Source organism: Lichenostomus cassidix, chromosome 5 (genome assembly GCF_008360975.1).
Source record: "Lichenostomus cassidix isolate B80296 chromosome 5, HeHo_3.0, whole genome shotgun sequence".
In the NCBI taxonomy this organism is placed as follows: domain Eukaryota; kingdom Metazoa; phylum Chordata; class Aves; order Passeriformes; family Meliphagidae; genus Lichenostomus; species Lichenostomus cassidix.
Window position 1 is genome coordinate 26483332 of NC_139486.1, and position 17059 is coordinate 26500390.

The following is a 17059-nucleotide window of genomic DNA, read 5'->3' on the forward strand; positions in this document are numbered from 1 at the left end:
CTAACTCGTTATTTCCTTCTTAATGCATCAACAACTCACATGTCTCTCTACTGGCTGCATCAAGGCTATTTTAGTAAGCATTTCTTCAATAAACTTTCATGTCCATCATTTAGCTTTCCAATTCCACAGCCAAGAATTTTCCTCTTGTAAATATATACCTAAACAGTCCTTTCAAAAATCCTGAGCCTTGTTCACTGATATCTTGGCAGCACAGGGCAAAAAGCGGTTTCAATGATTCAATGGTTTCCACATCTGAAAGGGGTTTCAAACCTGTCTTCAAAAAAATGCCCTAAATTTTTGTGAACACAACCAGAAACACTTTACATTCCTCTTCCAGAAGCTGTAAATAAATACAAAAACCACTGGTAGATAAGAAGTTACGATCAAGATTCTCTGTCTAGTAAGGGAGAATTCTCAGTCGGAGACACTACAGCCTGAGGATATTCAATTTCCTTCTGCACAAAAGAAATTGAATGTGCTGCAATAGCAGTTTCTGAGAAGTCTGACCCAGTCACTGTTTAGCAGGAGTGTATAAACCTTGAATACTTGAACTGGCTGCTCTAAAGACATGCACTCTAGTGTGGTATCTGCGCTACAGCTCTAAGAAACATAAAAAGACAATCTACAGTACTTCAGAAAATTTTCTGGTTAAACAAGGAGATGCCTATTTAATTTAGGCATCTTCCAAAAATAGTGAAGCGCTGCAATTCTGGATTAAGCTAACTAAATTTATCTTCTGAAATCCTGGAGGAAATGATTCTTCTTGCTTGTGTATATTCTAGAAAGTCTCACTTCATGAAATGGTTGGTCAATTGTCATTACACTGTCTCTAATGCACAGATGGAGACTAATCTGTCTGTGTATATACACACAGCTAGAAGTCTGAAAGTATTTTTTAAGTAACGCTCCAATTCTCTGTTGCTTTCTATTACGCAACCAGGTCTCTCCAATGCTTCTTACATCAAGATCTTCATCAAGTATCAGACACTATAGTTCACTAGTTTTAGCTTTTAAACTTCTTCTTTATTCTATAATAAGAAAGGGAGAGACACAGAGCACCCAACATTTCTTTTTTCCGGCAGCTTTTTAAAAATTCTGTTCCTTCATCTGTACACCTCTTGATTTTTCAGAATATTTTTCTGTGTTCTAACCCTGCTTTCTAGTCCAGTCATAATTTTCAACGTATCCTTACCAAACACCATTGCTGCTGTGGTATTATATATCAGAATTATATGATTTGTTTCCCTGTTGTGCTAGCTTTGCAACACCTCTAGCTTTAAATAATTAAGTCCTCCTTACTTCACGTCATAATAAGCTATATTTATTTCAAGACAGTGCATAACCCCTTTGCCTAGACTACTCTTTTCTTAAAGTACCTCCTACGGCCTAATAAATTCTCTTGCACCTTCTTTTATGCTGCCAGTTGTGACCAGGGCTCCATCCTATCTAACTGGAAGTTCACCACTTGGGGTTCAAAGTATTTCAGACAAAATGAGCAAGATGGATCCGCACCATAATCAGTCTGTGGGACACTTCCATTCTTAGGATCTCACACATTTTCACAACTCTTGGTTCCTCTATGGAACATATTAACTTCAGCAAAGAGAAAGACCAAAGTCTACCTGGTACAATATGCACTTGCCATACCATACACTGCACTAAGCAGTATATGCTTGAGGAGAGATGTAGAAAGGACAGGAGAGGAAAAAGCCAAAACTTACCAGCAATCTTTTTGTGGTATATCCTCCCAGCTTCCTGCAGATGGTGGCTTACATACGCTTTTGTATAAGGTGTTGTAATAGCCACCTGTGGATTTATCTTTCACTGATTCACCCAAACCCCTTCAAGTCATTTACCTGTGGTCTTTACATCATGGTAAATGCAGCTTTGTCATTCCAGAATGCACATTATGAAAGCACACTGAGTTTATGCCCAATACTCAAAGTTTTCATAATTTTTTTTTCTTAACAAGAAGTAGTAACTTCCCTACACTTTCCCAGCACCATTTTTTTAAATTTATGTAATTTCTCTTCCTAAGAAATGTTCTAAGCTAATCAATTCAGTTTGTCTTTATCCAAGAGTTACTGTTACTGTCATATGCATTAACTTTCCCAATTCTTTCCTATTCAGAGAAAAGCTGAACCAAATTGCAACCAGAATCCAAATTGTGTGTATAGCATGGCATTATGTAATAGCATGATTTTTCTTCCTCCATAACACTTACTCTCCTTTTTGGTTTTTTGTTTGCTTGGTAACAAGTACAGAGAGTGTAAGTTTTCAGAGAGCTGTCTGATCATTTCAAAGCCTTTTCCCAAGTGACAACAGCTATACTAACATTTAGACTGCTGAAAAATCAGTGTCTGCTAACAACATCCGCAGCCAGGTTCTGCTATCATGTTCTGCCTGTGTTTCTCTATACATGCCACAATCCCAGCAAGCTGGTCTCTACCCAGTTCAATTCCTTCCTCTACAGTGGCCAATGGAACTGTTTAGGACTCATTCTCCACTACAATAACTGGGACTATCCATCCCACACTTAGCTTTGTAAATTCTGTGATCTATATGTTTCTCTAATTTTATTCCACTGATTGATCTGGTGTACTTCTTTTCAACCCCTATGCTACAACACAAGATTAAAGGAACTGCCAATTTACTGATCCAAAACAGTAATTTCTATGTACACCTAGAATGTATGTAATTACAGAGCAAAAAAGTCAAACTCTAAGTATGAATCTAACATTAACTTTACTCATATAAAACACATTTATTGTGTCCTTATCTACATATAACACTACTGACGTTTAAAGACCCATGACATTCAACTCACATACTGAAAACCAGAACTAAAAATAAGTGTCTTGCTACTTCTTGTAATAAAATAATTTATAGCATATTGAAATGTTCAAGAAAACAATATGCAATACAAGGAAATAAGGAGTACTTTTAGAAAGACTCTTATAATAGGAAGCTCTCCAAAGCTGAATTAACATTTCTATTATTTACACTAACTGATTATTAAACAAGGTCTCAATCATTTTATGAAGTGTAACTCAAGCACATATTTTATGGCCTGTTCATTTTGAAAGAAGAATACAAGACTAGAATTAATATGACATTACCAACATGCCTAGGAAAAGGTAGGAGCATTTTTCACTTCATTAAAAATGGGTGACAACCAAAGCACTCTAGTTTTCCAGGCATATAGCGGTTTGGCCACGTTGGGTCTGGAGAATGCTGAGAGCGTAAGTGGAGCAGCATAACTATCATACATACCCTGACATCTTGGTCCTATCTGCATGGTTTAGGAATTCTTTATACAATTCCCATGATGTTTCTTTTGAAGAGATACCTCATTAGCAACACAACTCAAGTGCACAACATGTGTTTTATGAGTATTTCAAAACATTTGTTTACAGTTTTCAGTGATTCTCTCACACTACTAAATCAATGCATTTGCTCCTCCCCTCTCTGGTAGTCAGTCTTCCATTAGGAGAAATGACTGATGCCTGTTTTACCCTCTTGAGTTTGTTTCCTCTCTGTTGATTAATTCCAAATTTACAAAACACAAACTGGTATACAGTCTCCTAACTATTGAAACCTATTCTATGCCAATTTTGAAGTGATCACAGAACAAATTCTCAGGAGATCATCTAGTGCAACCTCCTGCTCAGACAACAGTCAACACGGAATTCAGATTCTGATGCTTATCTAAATTTCCCTTGAATACCTCCAAGATATCCCACAATATCTCTGGGTAACCTGAACCAGTGCTAACAACCTCCAGAACAAAAGTATTTCCTTTCTTTCCAATCAGAACCTCATATGTTAATGACATTGTACTTCAGTTTTTAGCCTGGCTGCACCTTGTCAGTAATTCCCTCATAGGTATGGGAAGCCACTTCTGGGTACCTCCTCAGCCTCTTTCTCTCCAAACTGAACAAACCGACAGATTAGGAATTCCAGGCCCTGACACTCTTTTGCTAGACTCAAGTTTGTCAACATCTTTCTTGCAGTATTTCAGATGATGTCCAACAAGTGCAGAGTGCAGAGCAAAAATTAGTAACCACTTCTGACACTGTAGTGCCTACCCCTCTACTGGGACAGTCCAATACAGAAGGCATGATCAGCCTATTCTCCACCACGACAGCAAGATCTTTTTCATTAGCATTGATATGGAGCCAGTTGAGTCCTCAGCTTGTACTGCTGCGGGGGTTTAATCCTTGCAATTCTAGTTGAAGGTCTTGGCATTTGTCCTCACTGAATTCCTTCAGGTTCCTACTATCCAATTCCTCCAGCTTGTCTACATTCCCCTGAGCAGAAACCCTGGTCTTAAACACATTAACCACATCACCCACTCCAGAATCACTCACCAACTTGGTGAGGGTACAAAATGTATTTTACTGTACCTATCCAGAATCAAGAGTAACAGTGTCATGGCCTGAATGCATTTTTTTGCTAAACATAAAGCTTCATGAGCAGTTGGGTCAACTCAAATGAACAATACGGCTGAAAAAGGTGGTCTAACTCCCTGCCTCATCAATCACTGTTTCTATCCTTCCCTTGCTCCTGCTCCCTGCCTTGCACTTGTTTTGGCACATATCTGACCCTTAACTTATCAGCTGTAATACTACACAGCTGGTAAAACAGGACCTTTACCATTTTTGCTGCTACAGCTTTTCAAAACAGTGAACTCCACTGATTCAAAGACAACTGCCAAGTACCCAAAATGAAAAGTGACAGAAGCATACAGCAGGAGAGAATCTTTCTGGCTATTATACTGTTTCTTATGAAACTATGCTGAGGATGCCAGCTCTCATACACCAGGCCAAGGGGGTATCCAGTTCTGTTCTCTCTGTTCAACTGAACAGGCTCCTAAAAACCTCTAGCCTTCCCAAGCCCCTTGAATAAAAGTGGTAATAAATCTTGAATTTCTGGATTTTCTAGCCACGAGGAATATATTTCAATTATTTACCTGCCTTTTTTACCACAACAAGAACTGCTGATTCATTTTCTTTGCCTGTTTTCACTCAAACCTCATTCTCTGGAGACAAACTTTGCCTTATCTATACTTTCAATGTAAAAATCAGGCCTCACAGCAGATTCAGCATAAAGACCTGGGCATAACCTAGGTTTGAAGGAAATTCAAATAAGGTAATATTCTTTTACTTGAATTACCTCCAAAACTGTAAATTTAGCAGCATTACAAAAATTACCTCAACATCAAAAGTTGTAATTATTGTACATATACCAAGTACACAATTTTTAATTTCACTTATAGCTCTCCATAGCAATCATGTGAGATATTAAGTGACATCAGCTCTGTCAAATTCCTTCTTCCTTCTTTATTCCATTCCTTGTCTCACATAAATTGAGTAACAAAATTGTTAAAATACAAATTATTCTAATAAGCTTCTCTTCACTCAATCACTTCATGTACAACTCGCACTCTGTTAATGTTATCAGTTTTCTACGAAGTACGGAATCTAAAATTTGTAATCCAGTCAATGAAGCACATGGAGAGCAATATCCTATAAAAAAATTTAAAACATTTGAAAGCTCAGAGAAAAAAAATTAAAATACTCGTATTAAAGTTGAGTATCATCAAGAGCTATATTTACTAAATGGTAAAACTGCTAGTATTTGTAATGTTAATTTGATGTCTCCTTCCTTGGTAAACAGAATGAAATGTAACGTATAGCAAATTTCCACCAATACATGAATGAATACAAAAACTAAACCCAAAACACACCAAAAAAAAAGAAATACTTTAAAAAACCCTCATATGCTAATAATACCAGTTAGCCTAAGTCATCTCATCTGAATTATTTTAAGTTGGGAAAGTTAAAAATAATCAGCAACAGAAGATGTTGAATAGCACACAAACAGTACATGGAATTGTTCATCACTAAATTCATGGCATGTATAACAGCATAAAAAAGTTACTAACAAAACACTCAACCTACAAACTTGCCATAAACATGTTAACTTTTTACACTTACAACTGGACATTCAATAGATATTTTTCCATGACATTGCAATACAAAATTCAAACCATATCAACATATTGTTGAAGACATTAAATCTGCCTTCAGAAATCTGTTCCTCTCTCTCAAACAAAATTATCAGAGTATCAGATATCTACCTGATTCTCTCCATGATAATTCTTAGAGTAACACAGAATTATTGCACAATATCTTTACCAAAAAAATCAGTCTTTCTGAAAACATTCTACTTTTATACCAAGATGTTTAGTGCCAAACTTGGTAATTCACCATTGGCAAGTTACTTACCTGAAAGAATAAAAAAAAATCCTTTGATCATCTTGTTCAGTGAACCAAGAAAGAGCTCTGACAACCAACCAAAATATTACTTATACTGCTAAAATTACAATGAATTCAAAAATTAAAGGCTTGGATAGAAAAAAGGCTTTTCTGTAATCATGAATAATGTAAAAACACAGAAGCAAAGCTTGTTTATAGCATTTAGCAAATCTTTCCTCATTCCGTATCCAGAAGTGACAGTGGCATAAAATTTCAGATGTTCTCACATGGTATTGTGTTTTGGTTTGTTTTTGTTTTTTTTTTAACATCAAGAAATTCCAACAAGACAATGTATTATGCGCTATTGCTGCTTCATACTCTCAGTACCAGTGACCATGAAATGGAGGTCCTGAAACATATTTACAGCATACCGGCTTTAGATTTACTTAGGTATTAACCACTTCAACCCCTGGTTTCTGCTTCCAATACTATCAAAAAGATTACAAGGAGATTCAATCCCTATATTACATTTCAAAAACTAATTGGTTGGCTCCATAAAGCTAAACCAGTTCAGAATAAAGCTTTTTGTTGAAAAACAGAGACAATAACCTACACCTGTAGGCACAGATTTAGGATCTCTTATCTTTACTAGATCTCCCTTTACCGGGACAGGAACAATATGGCTTCTTCAGAAGAAAATTCTGTTGATTTATAGAAGGCTAGAACTTTCAAGCTCCTGAATTCACTTTAGTTCTTCTGAACTGTTCCTCTTCTACTGATACACACTTATTTTTTTAAATGAGGATATTCCAGAACATTATGGTAAAACAAAAATCTGATAGTATTTTCTACATGTGCTCAATTCTTCAAGGTTTATGGTAGAGCAAGAATCTTTAAAGACACTTAAAGGTACTATTGTCTCATCTAGGCATCTGAAAGAGAAAACTTTTTCACACTGCGTGCTTTCTAGGCTCAGTCAAATTTTAGATGAGTGGGTACAAAGCATTTTCTTGTACAGTTTCATGAGACAGAAAGAGGGAACATTAAAAATTAAGATTTGCCCTTCAAATAAAGATTAATCACATCTTCACAAATTCAGCCACAATCTAAATTACATAGGAAGGTCTTGAACTCCATGAAAGCACCTTAAGAGGAAAAGCTGAACAATTATATCCTCTGTAAGAGAAATATAAAGATTAGCTGAGTTGGAAAAGACTGCAGTTCTGGATTAAAAAGACAATCATAATAAACACTGGTATTCAGTGCAGTTCATAGTGACAACAGGCTGACTTGCTAAGAGACAATGAGTTCTGAATGACTCCCCAAGGCCAACCACGTTTATCATATAGGAATGGTACCATTCTGAATGCCAGCCTGGAGCCAACAGGTCCTGACTTGCTCTGTGCAGACAGATAATCTCCTAAACTGTATTCGTGGAATTTTCTCAGACAGTCCCCAAGTCAATGATGTGAGTCTATCTCAGTACAGGACTCGAAGGCAATGCAAGTGAATATGCTCCTCTCTCAAAGGCAACAATACATTCCATCAGAATCCTGCTTGAAACTCAAATACCTACAGCGTATTAATCCAATACAAAAATAATATGCACCAAAAATAAAACTCCCACAGCCAAGTATGGAAGCTGAAAAGAACACCAAAGCTACTTACACAGAATCCAGAGCAGGAGAAAGAAAACTGTAATACAAACCAAAAGTAGAGGTTTTGTTCTAAGTGCTTAACAAAACTAGTAGGACAACTACTGTCTTCACAGGCACAAAGTATGCAGGTGGCACGATGTTTGTCCAGCTTACATTTATGGCCAGAATCAAAATTCTCCAGCTGTATAGTAGCATCCCACAATGAATTAATATATATTCAGATAACAGAATAATTATGCCTTCTGTGTCACCACTTTTGAGGAGACCCTACATTTTGAACACATGGCAGCTTAACCAAACATTTTTCAAAGACAGGTCATGAGCAGAGAATAGCAGTGCTAAATCTCTTGGCCGCTTGCACAGTTTGACAACTATGAGGGAAAAAAAGAAAACAAATAAGGTTCCCACACTATTATAGTTCTCTCTCTCACCCTACAAGCTGGTGAAAATTCTTTGGGAGAAATACTTTTTTTTAAAGTTTACCACAAAGACAACAACACTTTTAAGCAAATAAAACTTTCTTTAGAACTGGATTTATAATTTTGTTGTTTGAAAGTATTCTTAAAAAGTGAAACATGTTCAAATTAAGTAATTGCTAGCTTCTACAAACCCTTGAAATTGGTCTTCCGTAGTAGTGAATGCCTGTTTCGTATAGCTATACATAGTAGCTGTATGGAGCCACTTTTAAAGAACACCAATTCTGACAGTGACTCACCCATAAGTTACACTGGTTTATTTTGGGTTGGAGAATTTTTTGCTACGGAAAACAACAAACACGACATATATATATTAAACTGCCTATGCCACTCCATTACTTCTTGCCCTTCTTCCTCCTCCCCATTTTCAACTGGGTGAGGTAGAAAAAGCAAAAGCAAGAGGGAAGAAAATACATATCTTATCTTTAATCCATAGAAAGTAAAGGTTAAAGACAGATTTATACCAGTATGTCTGATTCCAAAAAGTTCAGTGCCTGAGGTTTCACCTCATTTTTTTATTGCAATAATGCAGTATGTAAGTCCTCAAAAACAACCATAAGACTTACCACCTGAGGTAATTCTTTTGGAAACACTACTCTTACAGATGGCAGCTAAACTGAATTTTACTGTAAGAAAGAAAACCCTTCAGCTTTACTCTTGATAAAACTGCTACTGTCGTCTTACAGCCAAAATTGTATTAGAGATCTAAGCAAATGTAGAAAAAAGATGCTGTTTCATTTTATGCTAAACATCCAATTGCAGACACACATCTAAAGATGGTCCAGCACATGTTTTCAGCTCACATTGTCATTTACTTCAAGTATAGCAATATAGCATTTATGAAACTTCAGAACAAGTAGGATCTATAGACTAACTGAAAACTAGAGCTCACAATCTTTAAAAACAAACAAACAAAAAAAATCCCACCAAAACCCCAAACAAAATCCAACCCACAGGTCACTCCCAAACCTCAAAACAAATCCCCACTCCTAACTGTAGTCATCTGTTGGACCAGCAAAATCATCCTACTTGCCTCATGGTCACACAGTAAATAGGCTGAAAGCAGGGGAAAACATACAACCAGGAAGCCAGGGAGAAAGGAGAGAGAGAGAACCATACTGTGAAATTTCACTCTAGTGTAAACATATATATGTTAATATTTTATATTAAACTGGGAAATTACATGTTAAATAGCTTAACATTTTTCATGGAGAATTACACAGTATTTAGAAAATAAATGTTTCTGTCTCTTTAACAAGTTACAATGCAAAACTAGATTTACCTTCAAAATCAAGAAAGCAACTGACTAATCATACCAAGTCAGAAGCCATTTCAAGCACCTGTTTTCTACAATTGGAAAAGGCAGCTTTCAGAGCTTTTAAATATATGAAATAAAACACAGTGGCAATAGTGAGACATGTAAGACTGGAATGCCATTGGGTTAAATGTCATCTGGCATTAGAAAGTGATATAAGTTTTTTAAATTATGGGGAACACGTTAAACTTCAGACATTTGTCAAAAAGTAATTGTTTGTATAAATAGTCAAAAGACCATCACATATTAAAGCATACAATTTATAAAACACATTCTACTTTTCACATGTGCCTAGCCCACAATTATTTATTTCTAGGATAAAATTCTAAAAGTACTTTAAAGCAGAAAATGAGAGGCTTTACTCATTATGCAAAATGGGAAAGTCTTTCCCCTTACACTCCTCCTATCTTACCTGTATCTTCAATGAATTGCACACATTTTTCAACAAACAGAGGTATTGGTTTCTCAGGTGTAACCAAATCCTGTAGGGGCATCCCAAAGTAATTACTTTCCCAGTTTCTACGGATTGGAGGATTGAATGTCTTAGTTTTCTTTTTTGGCTACAACAAAACAGAGTTATTTAAGTAATATTCAAGTAACATTTTAACCAACTCATATTTCAATCATTCAATAAATACAACCAGATCACATATCTATTAGACATTAAAATTTCTCTATGGCAAACTGAATAAATAAAAATCAAATGTACTTTTAAAATTATAAAGTACTTAAATTATAAAGTAATTATACATTAGATACAAAGCACTTAAACAACTTCTAAAAGTTTTGATTCTTTTTGTATGACATTAGGAACAGGATGACCCAACATATCAGTAACTGAAAGATCACAGGAACAGAAATAAAGACACCACTTGTTCAGAGTACTGTGACAAGTCTTAGTAACTTTCAGCACTGCTCACATGAATCACATCAGAACCACACCTCTTTAGAAATTGTCAGGATAAAACTCTGGTGTCGTATCACTAAAACGAAGTTGGTGTCTTCTGCGTATATTTGAAGATACCAAACAATCTTTGTATTGCAATTATACAAGAAATATGAAGATGGAGAATGACTAACAATCAACCAATCTTGCCATTAAAGTTGCAGGCATTCCTATTAAGCCCGACTGCTTTGTTACAGGCACAGGATTTTAGCCAAAAGGAGGTTTGCACCTTGCACACAATCAAATCTAAGATGATGAGTTTCATAAAGAGTTTTCTTGCTCGGTTTTTTGGGTTTTGGTTTTTTTTGTTTTGTTTTTGTGGGTTTTTTTTCCACTGAGAAGGACTTGTATCAGTGGAATTGATAAATCAGCACTGGATGATTACAAGAATTATATTGTATCAGATACCATGATTCATCTCTGAATGTTGATGAAAATATAAATTACATCAAAAATATTTATTTAGTTAGCATCCAGTTCAGATGAGCAACAGCTGAAAGGGCCAAGCTGAAGCTAAGCAATGTATAAAACTCAATGAAAACATCATCAAATGTTAAATGAAAGATCATTTTAGATACACAAAGGCAGTAAAGAAAGGAAAAACAATTTTTTTTTCCCCAAGGTGTTCAGTGCACATCTCCACCATCGTAGAACATATGAAGCAACACTCAAGACTGTGTGTTTTAGATCAACAAGATAGGAAAAGATTCTCTGTGTCTCTTAGAAAGCAATCAGGTAAATGGAATAATAAACTAGGATTCTACAGAATTTTTATGAAAATTACAAATACTATCAATGCAGAATATGTGGACAGAGTATGAAGTAAAAGATACATCTACAAAATTGGAGTAAAGAATGCTCTTTTCTCAAAATTGTCCTGCTTTTAGGAGAAAGGTTGCAAGGGACTGCACTATCGCGTTTGACATTATGCAGTCAGAAATGCAGAAAGGTTTCTTAGATGAACTCTTTACCCGAAAACAGTTTAAATGTCCAACTTAGAAATTGAGAATTTGTCTGAAGAACTTAATGAAGCATAAACGAATAAAGAGAAAAATGAATGAAAAAAACCCCAACCCTGAAGTCCTTTACAAACTGGTCTAAAGGCAGAGTAGAAGAGATGATCACCGCAAGATTATTCCATAAACATGAAATTACAATCTCACAAGGCAGTTACACCAATAAGTTTATCAGCTATTTCTCATTATGTATTTTGTATCTCTCCTGTCCAATATTTATTAAAATATCTCTCTCATTATTCTCCTTTCTTTTGGGGTATGTGAGTGCATAAACTCTCCACTGACGGCATAAATCAAATCCTTCCGCAAATAACACTAACTACATGATCTTTATAAAAAATAGTTATGTAAATTAAAAACTAAACTTTAAGGAATTAAGAAAAACCAACATGCTACCTCCTGATTTTGGATTTCCATACTTTCCTTAAGTTGTTGGTCTAGATTTCTTAAGTGGAGAACTTGTTCTGAACAAAAAGGTATACTGTGAAAAAGATCTGATCTTTGCCAAAAGACCAACTGACTTCAGGAAACAAAAATATGGGTCTTATTTCTAAGAAATGTATGCCTTAGTGAAAGCTTCTCTTTAATCCCTATTCCCCACTCTGAGAAAACAGCATTTTTTCTGATCCATGAGACACAGAATGGAACTCTAAATCTGCTAGTCAAGATAGTGACTACGGTAATTTTCTTATGCATAAAATTAACCTCTAAAGTATCTCTAACGAAACAATAAACAAACTGTTAATCATTAAATTATTCATTTAGTTAAACAGCACCTGAGTGAGGTGAACAATTTCAAAATCCCTAGATTTTGGCAGAGAGATTATGATTTTTCCCCAGGTATTTTTAGTGCAATCATTCTCCCCAGTACACCTACGCCCCACAATGCAGCAGTCACATAATACTGCATGCAGCAAGTACTAATCTAGGCACAGCCAAAGCCAATTCTGTATGCTTCTTTTACATCATCATAAAAAAAACCTAATAGGCACCAAGTTAAAGAAGACAAGAACCAGCACAAAAGTTTTGTTACTTAATCCTAGCAAAAGGCTCGTTGTTTCACATACCACTGCCTTCATACTAGTAATTAAAACACAAGCCCAAGACCATAAAGTTGAAATCCTTAGTTTTCATATACATCTGTGGGGCTTTGTATAATTGATTGCTGCACTTTGGTTGAGCTTTCAGCATGGGTTTCACCACTTGCTTCTTGCCAAAGAAAACTTCTGTTCATACTCTAACAGAGGTTAATGCCAAACCTCTAACTGATCCTTATATACTTCGGCAGGAAAGCATTTAATCTGAGAATTCCAAACTTGCCTTGCATTGCATTTACCTGCAATACCGCTTTTTTTTGCAGTAGTTCTTTCACTGAAACACGTGTTACAAAAGATTAGCTAAAGTCCTCTTAAAATAAGGCAAGGTAAACACAAAAACGTATTCTAGCAGGGCGCACTATCGAATTCGTGATTTCAAAATCAGAAATATTATTACAAAGAACATAAAACTTTGAAAATATAAGATGTAAAGAATACTTCAGCTTAACCCACTGCAAGGTTAAGACTGCAAGTACCAGGGAACCAGCTAAGTAGCACTCATCATCTAGAGAGAAACTAGGTTAAGGCTTCAGCCAGCTGTGAGTCTTGAGAGCACAATGCACTTAAACACAACCTTTTAAAATTAACTTAGAAAATTAAAAACTGCCAAAAACCTATCAAACCCCTTTATGGATTGGCTGCTCACTCTAGCAAGCCCTCTCTGCTCCTGATAGGCTTTTTTTCCTCTCACTCCCATCCTGCCAGAACTATCATCAATTTATTTATTAAAGGAGAAATTCAGCCACTTCTCTACTTCCAACAGACTACACCATTACTTTTGATGCAAAGCAAATTTTCTGCCTGCTTCATTTGCAGTCAGCCCTGGGGTCATGGAGGGCAAAGTCAATATTTTTAGGACTAGTCAAATACTTCATAAAACCATGCACCATGAACAGCATTCATTTTGTAGGCTTAATAAAGTATTTGTAATCTCTAATTCACAGGTAGCTCTTCAGAAACTATATATGAATAATGCAGATCATTGTCCCTAACATGCTCTTTCTTCCCTTCATGCCTTCTGCCATTTTTAGAATTCTAGCTTGTTACACTGTTTTAAACTACAGGGGCTCAAGGCAGCATATGGCTCTAAATATGCATATTAAGAATGTTACATTTTAACAGATGAAACCTGAAAGTACAGATTCTGGTGTTTCCTATATTCCTCAGGAGAAAAAAAAAATTCACTGCACATTCCAGTCTGAAGTAGACATTATTTTGGTAAATTAACCACTGAATTCACACAAGAACAGCTGAATAAAAATATAAGTTGATCTCCCATTGCTCACATGTTTACCATAGTCTTATTAAAACAGATATGAACACATGTGGGCTCTACAGTTCCTCACACTGTTTCAGTAATAGTTTTAACATAGAATTTCATATAGTTTTGAAATTCCAATGGCAGCAAACAATTTTAGCATGGAAAAATAGATTACAAACTTACTGCTTATATCATAGTCTAAAAAGCCAGAGTGAAATATGTGAGAATTCATCAAGATGCTAGTGGATTTTTCATGCTGAAATACTGGGAAAAGTTTTCAGATTCCTTTAAAGTAAAAGGCATCTTAAAATCATCTTGTTATAAAGGAAAATGGAAAGAAGTATTTCACGATCTTCTTTGGAAGCAAGTGCTGCTTGCAAACAGGGTTACAAGGCAGAATATTTTAAAACCCTGTTTCTCAGATTCAATTTAGCAATATAGATGGAAACTCCATTCACAAAAAATAAAAATCAGACTTTGAACCATCAAACTATTGACCACTGGTCAAAGAACATAAATAGTGAAACTTTTTCAGATTTCAACAACTGCATGCCAAAGAATTATCACTGAACAGTTAATTTACTATATTGTTTACAAGATCTCTCTAGTTAGGATTTGTTTGCAGAAGTACTTTAAAAAATTCAAGATAAGCATCTGCCTTTCCCTTAGCAAAAATTTATTCAGGCTATTTACTGTTCTTGGTATGTTGAGGAGGATAAAACCCTAAACAACTATATTCAATAAGAGGAGAAAAAAAGTACAGCCCAAATTAGACACTCAACATATCTCAAGGTGTTCACAAGGATAAGAGCTCTAAAGTAGGCAGGTAAAGTTTTCATATTCATGAATACCATTGTAAAAACAAATAATAAGGTTATTAATTGTCACTACATGGAATAGCTACAGGTTTCCACATCAGGCAGGCTTCCTGATGTAGAGGGAATTACTAAATTACGACAAGGGTCAAAAATAACTTGCTATTATTTTATGCAGTAGTAATAATAAAAATAATAATAATGATAACAACAATAGTGGATAATGAAATTAATAATTTTTACAATATTTACATTGGACTTGTTTACACAGTGAGAACAATGGAAAGCCAAGGACTATTGTGGTTTGGACCTTACATTAATGCATAAACTGCATCAGTTACAGCTTTATGGTTACTTCCCACACATGAAGTGGCTCCTCCTATCTAAGATATTAGAAGGCTTCTTTCAGCAAGATCCTTTTCCTCTAGGAATGTTCATGCCCTTTCATGATTTGAAATTTTCTGCAGTTTCTGTTGTTTTGTATCTCCAAACTCATCAAGTTAAACTGAAAACAAAAATCACCTACAATACAGCTTGCAAGGCTGCTGCTTTTCATGTGTACCAACACCAATAATGTTTATACTAGATATTAGTGTTAAAAATTCTAATTGAGACAAGCATCTATGTGCAATTCCCACTTCCAATTTTTGATAAAGTCATGGAGATTAGTGAGCACACATCTCAACTGGAGACGTCTAATTTGGCAATGAAGAAACAGCTGAGACAAAGCTGCATTTTAACATTTTACTGTGCTTAGCTCCTCTACGTTTGTGAACACCATGGCAGAAATAATCAAACATGGCAAGCATGTCAATGCAGTGGAGAATTCACTCTGGAAAATGCATTAAATCTATAAGCTATTTTGTTTAGTAAACAGCAGAAAGGACAAAGTGCTTTCCTCGTGAGAGAAACTTTACAGAAGAAGTTCTGTAGGCAAAGAAAAAAGGCCACTATAGTTTAAATACTTGCACACAACATGCACTTCAAATACTGAACAACATGCACTTGAAATATTCCAAGCTCAGTGTGCACACACAACTCCACATCAACATGGCTAAAAAGTCTTGTGATTGAAGCCAGTCTTCTAGCTTTCTTCTCCTTCTCTACACTTCTCTTCATATTCATCCCTATCAGGAAAAGTTCAACAGTCCACTAGTTAATAGGACATGCAAGGCCATACAATAAATTTCTCAGAACATTTAGACATGTGCAAATAAAATAAAATAGGATAAAGATGGCTGTATCACAAATTAGACTATACTGGACTGATTTAACCTCTTCTGCTTTTTCTTTACTAGAAGCAAAGATAGGACAACCATCTTTTGGTTTGACCAATCCAGACTTTAGTAAGGCAGTAGGTGATGGCATATAGGAAACTACAGTGACAAGTGGAGGAGCAGAAAAAAGAGGATTTTCAACAACAAAAAGGACAAAGTCATATAGTAATGGAAAAATCATGCACTGGAATGCACAACTAATAAAAGTTACGTGACATAATGTGCATGTAGCATGTGCTCTAATGTACAGGCACCAGGTGTATGTACCTTTAAATGTGTGTATATACAATAAACCACCTATACTATGCAGTATGAAGTCATTACCTGAAAATTATCAAGGACAAGAGCAGGCCAAAGGTACCTAAAGTGACAGCAACTGCAGCTAAGCAAAGGTTGGGTGCAATCACACAATTGTGTCTAGTAGTAATTTATAGTAGACACCAGCAAGCATTAAGGTTGTATGATGCACTGTAATGACACCCCTTGCAATACAATGCACAGTTTCAGTCATCAGCATTCAAAAACACAGGTTCAGAAGAAAGTTCCCTTTTTTTTTTTTCAATCTTCTAAAACTCAGATCAAGTAGACATTTTCTCTTTGCCTGTTTGCAGGTGACTGGCCAGGAAAAAAATAACCAAAACAAAAACCAACAACATTTCAGGGGACAGGTTACCACAAGGAGGGTGAAAACTAGGAACTGCAAGATTCTTCACCAATACAGAGGCAATAGAAGCTCTGGATGAATTTTACAGAGCAGTGAGAATGAGGGGATAGAAGCTTTCAGAGGAATTATTTCCGGGCTAATTGAAAGAAGAGCTCAAGGATGATTCTCTCCCTGTTCTGGCCACCAGTATACTGAAACAAGACCTAAGAACACTAGCACAGTGCTGTGGACAAAAAACAATGGGCAAATAATTCAGATCAAAGCACACTTGCTT

At 35.7% G+C, this 17059-nt stretch overlaps 1 protein-coding gene across 5 annotated transcripts in view; it reads right to left on the minus strand.

Moving 5' to 3' along the window:
- Positions 1-17059, minus strand: part of ARHGAP5 (Rho GTPase activating protein 5) — a 46190-nt gene that overhangs the window by 12062 nt on the left and 17069 nt on the right. For 3 of the 5 annotated variants that reach the window (XM_085061929.1, XM_085061928.1, XM_085061930.1), the window contains one exon: positions 10122-10269. The exons of the other annotated variants lie outside the window; for them this stretch is intronic. In XM_085061929.1, the coding sequence (XP_084918055.1) occupies positions 10122-10269 (148 nt within the window). The remainder of the gene's footprint in view (positions 1-10121; positions 10270-17059) is intronic. 5 annotated transcript variants of the gene reach the window in all.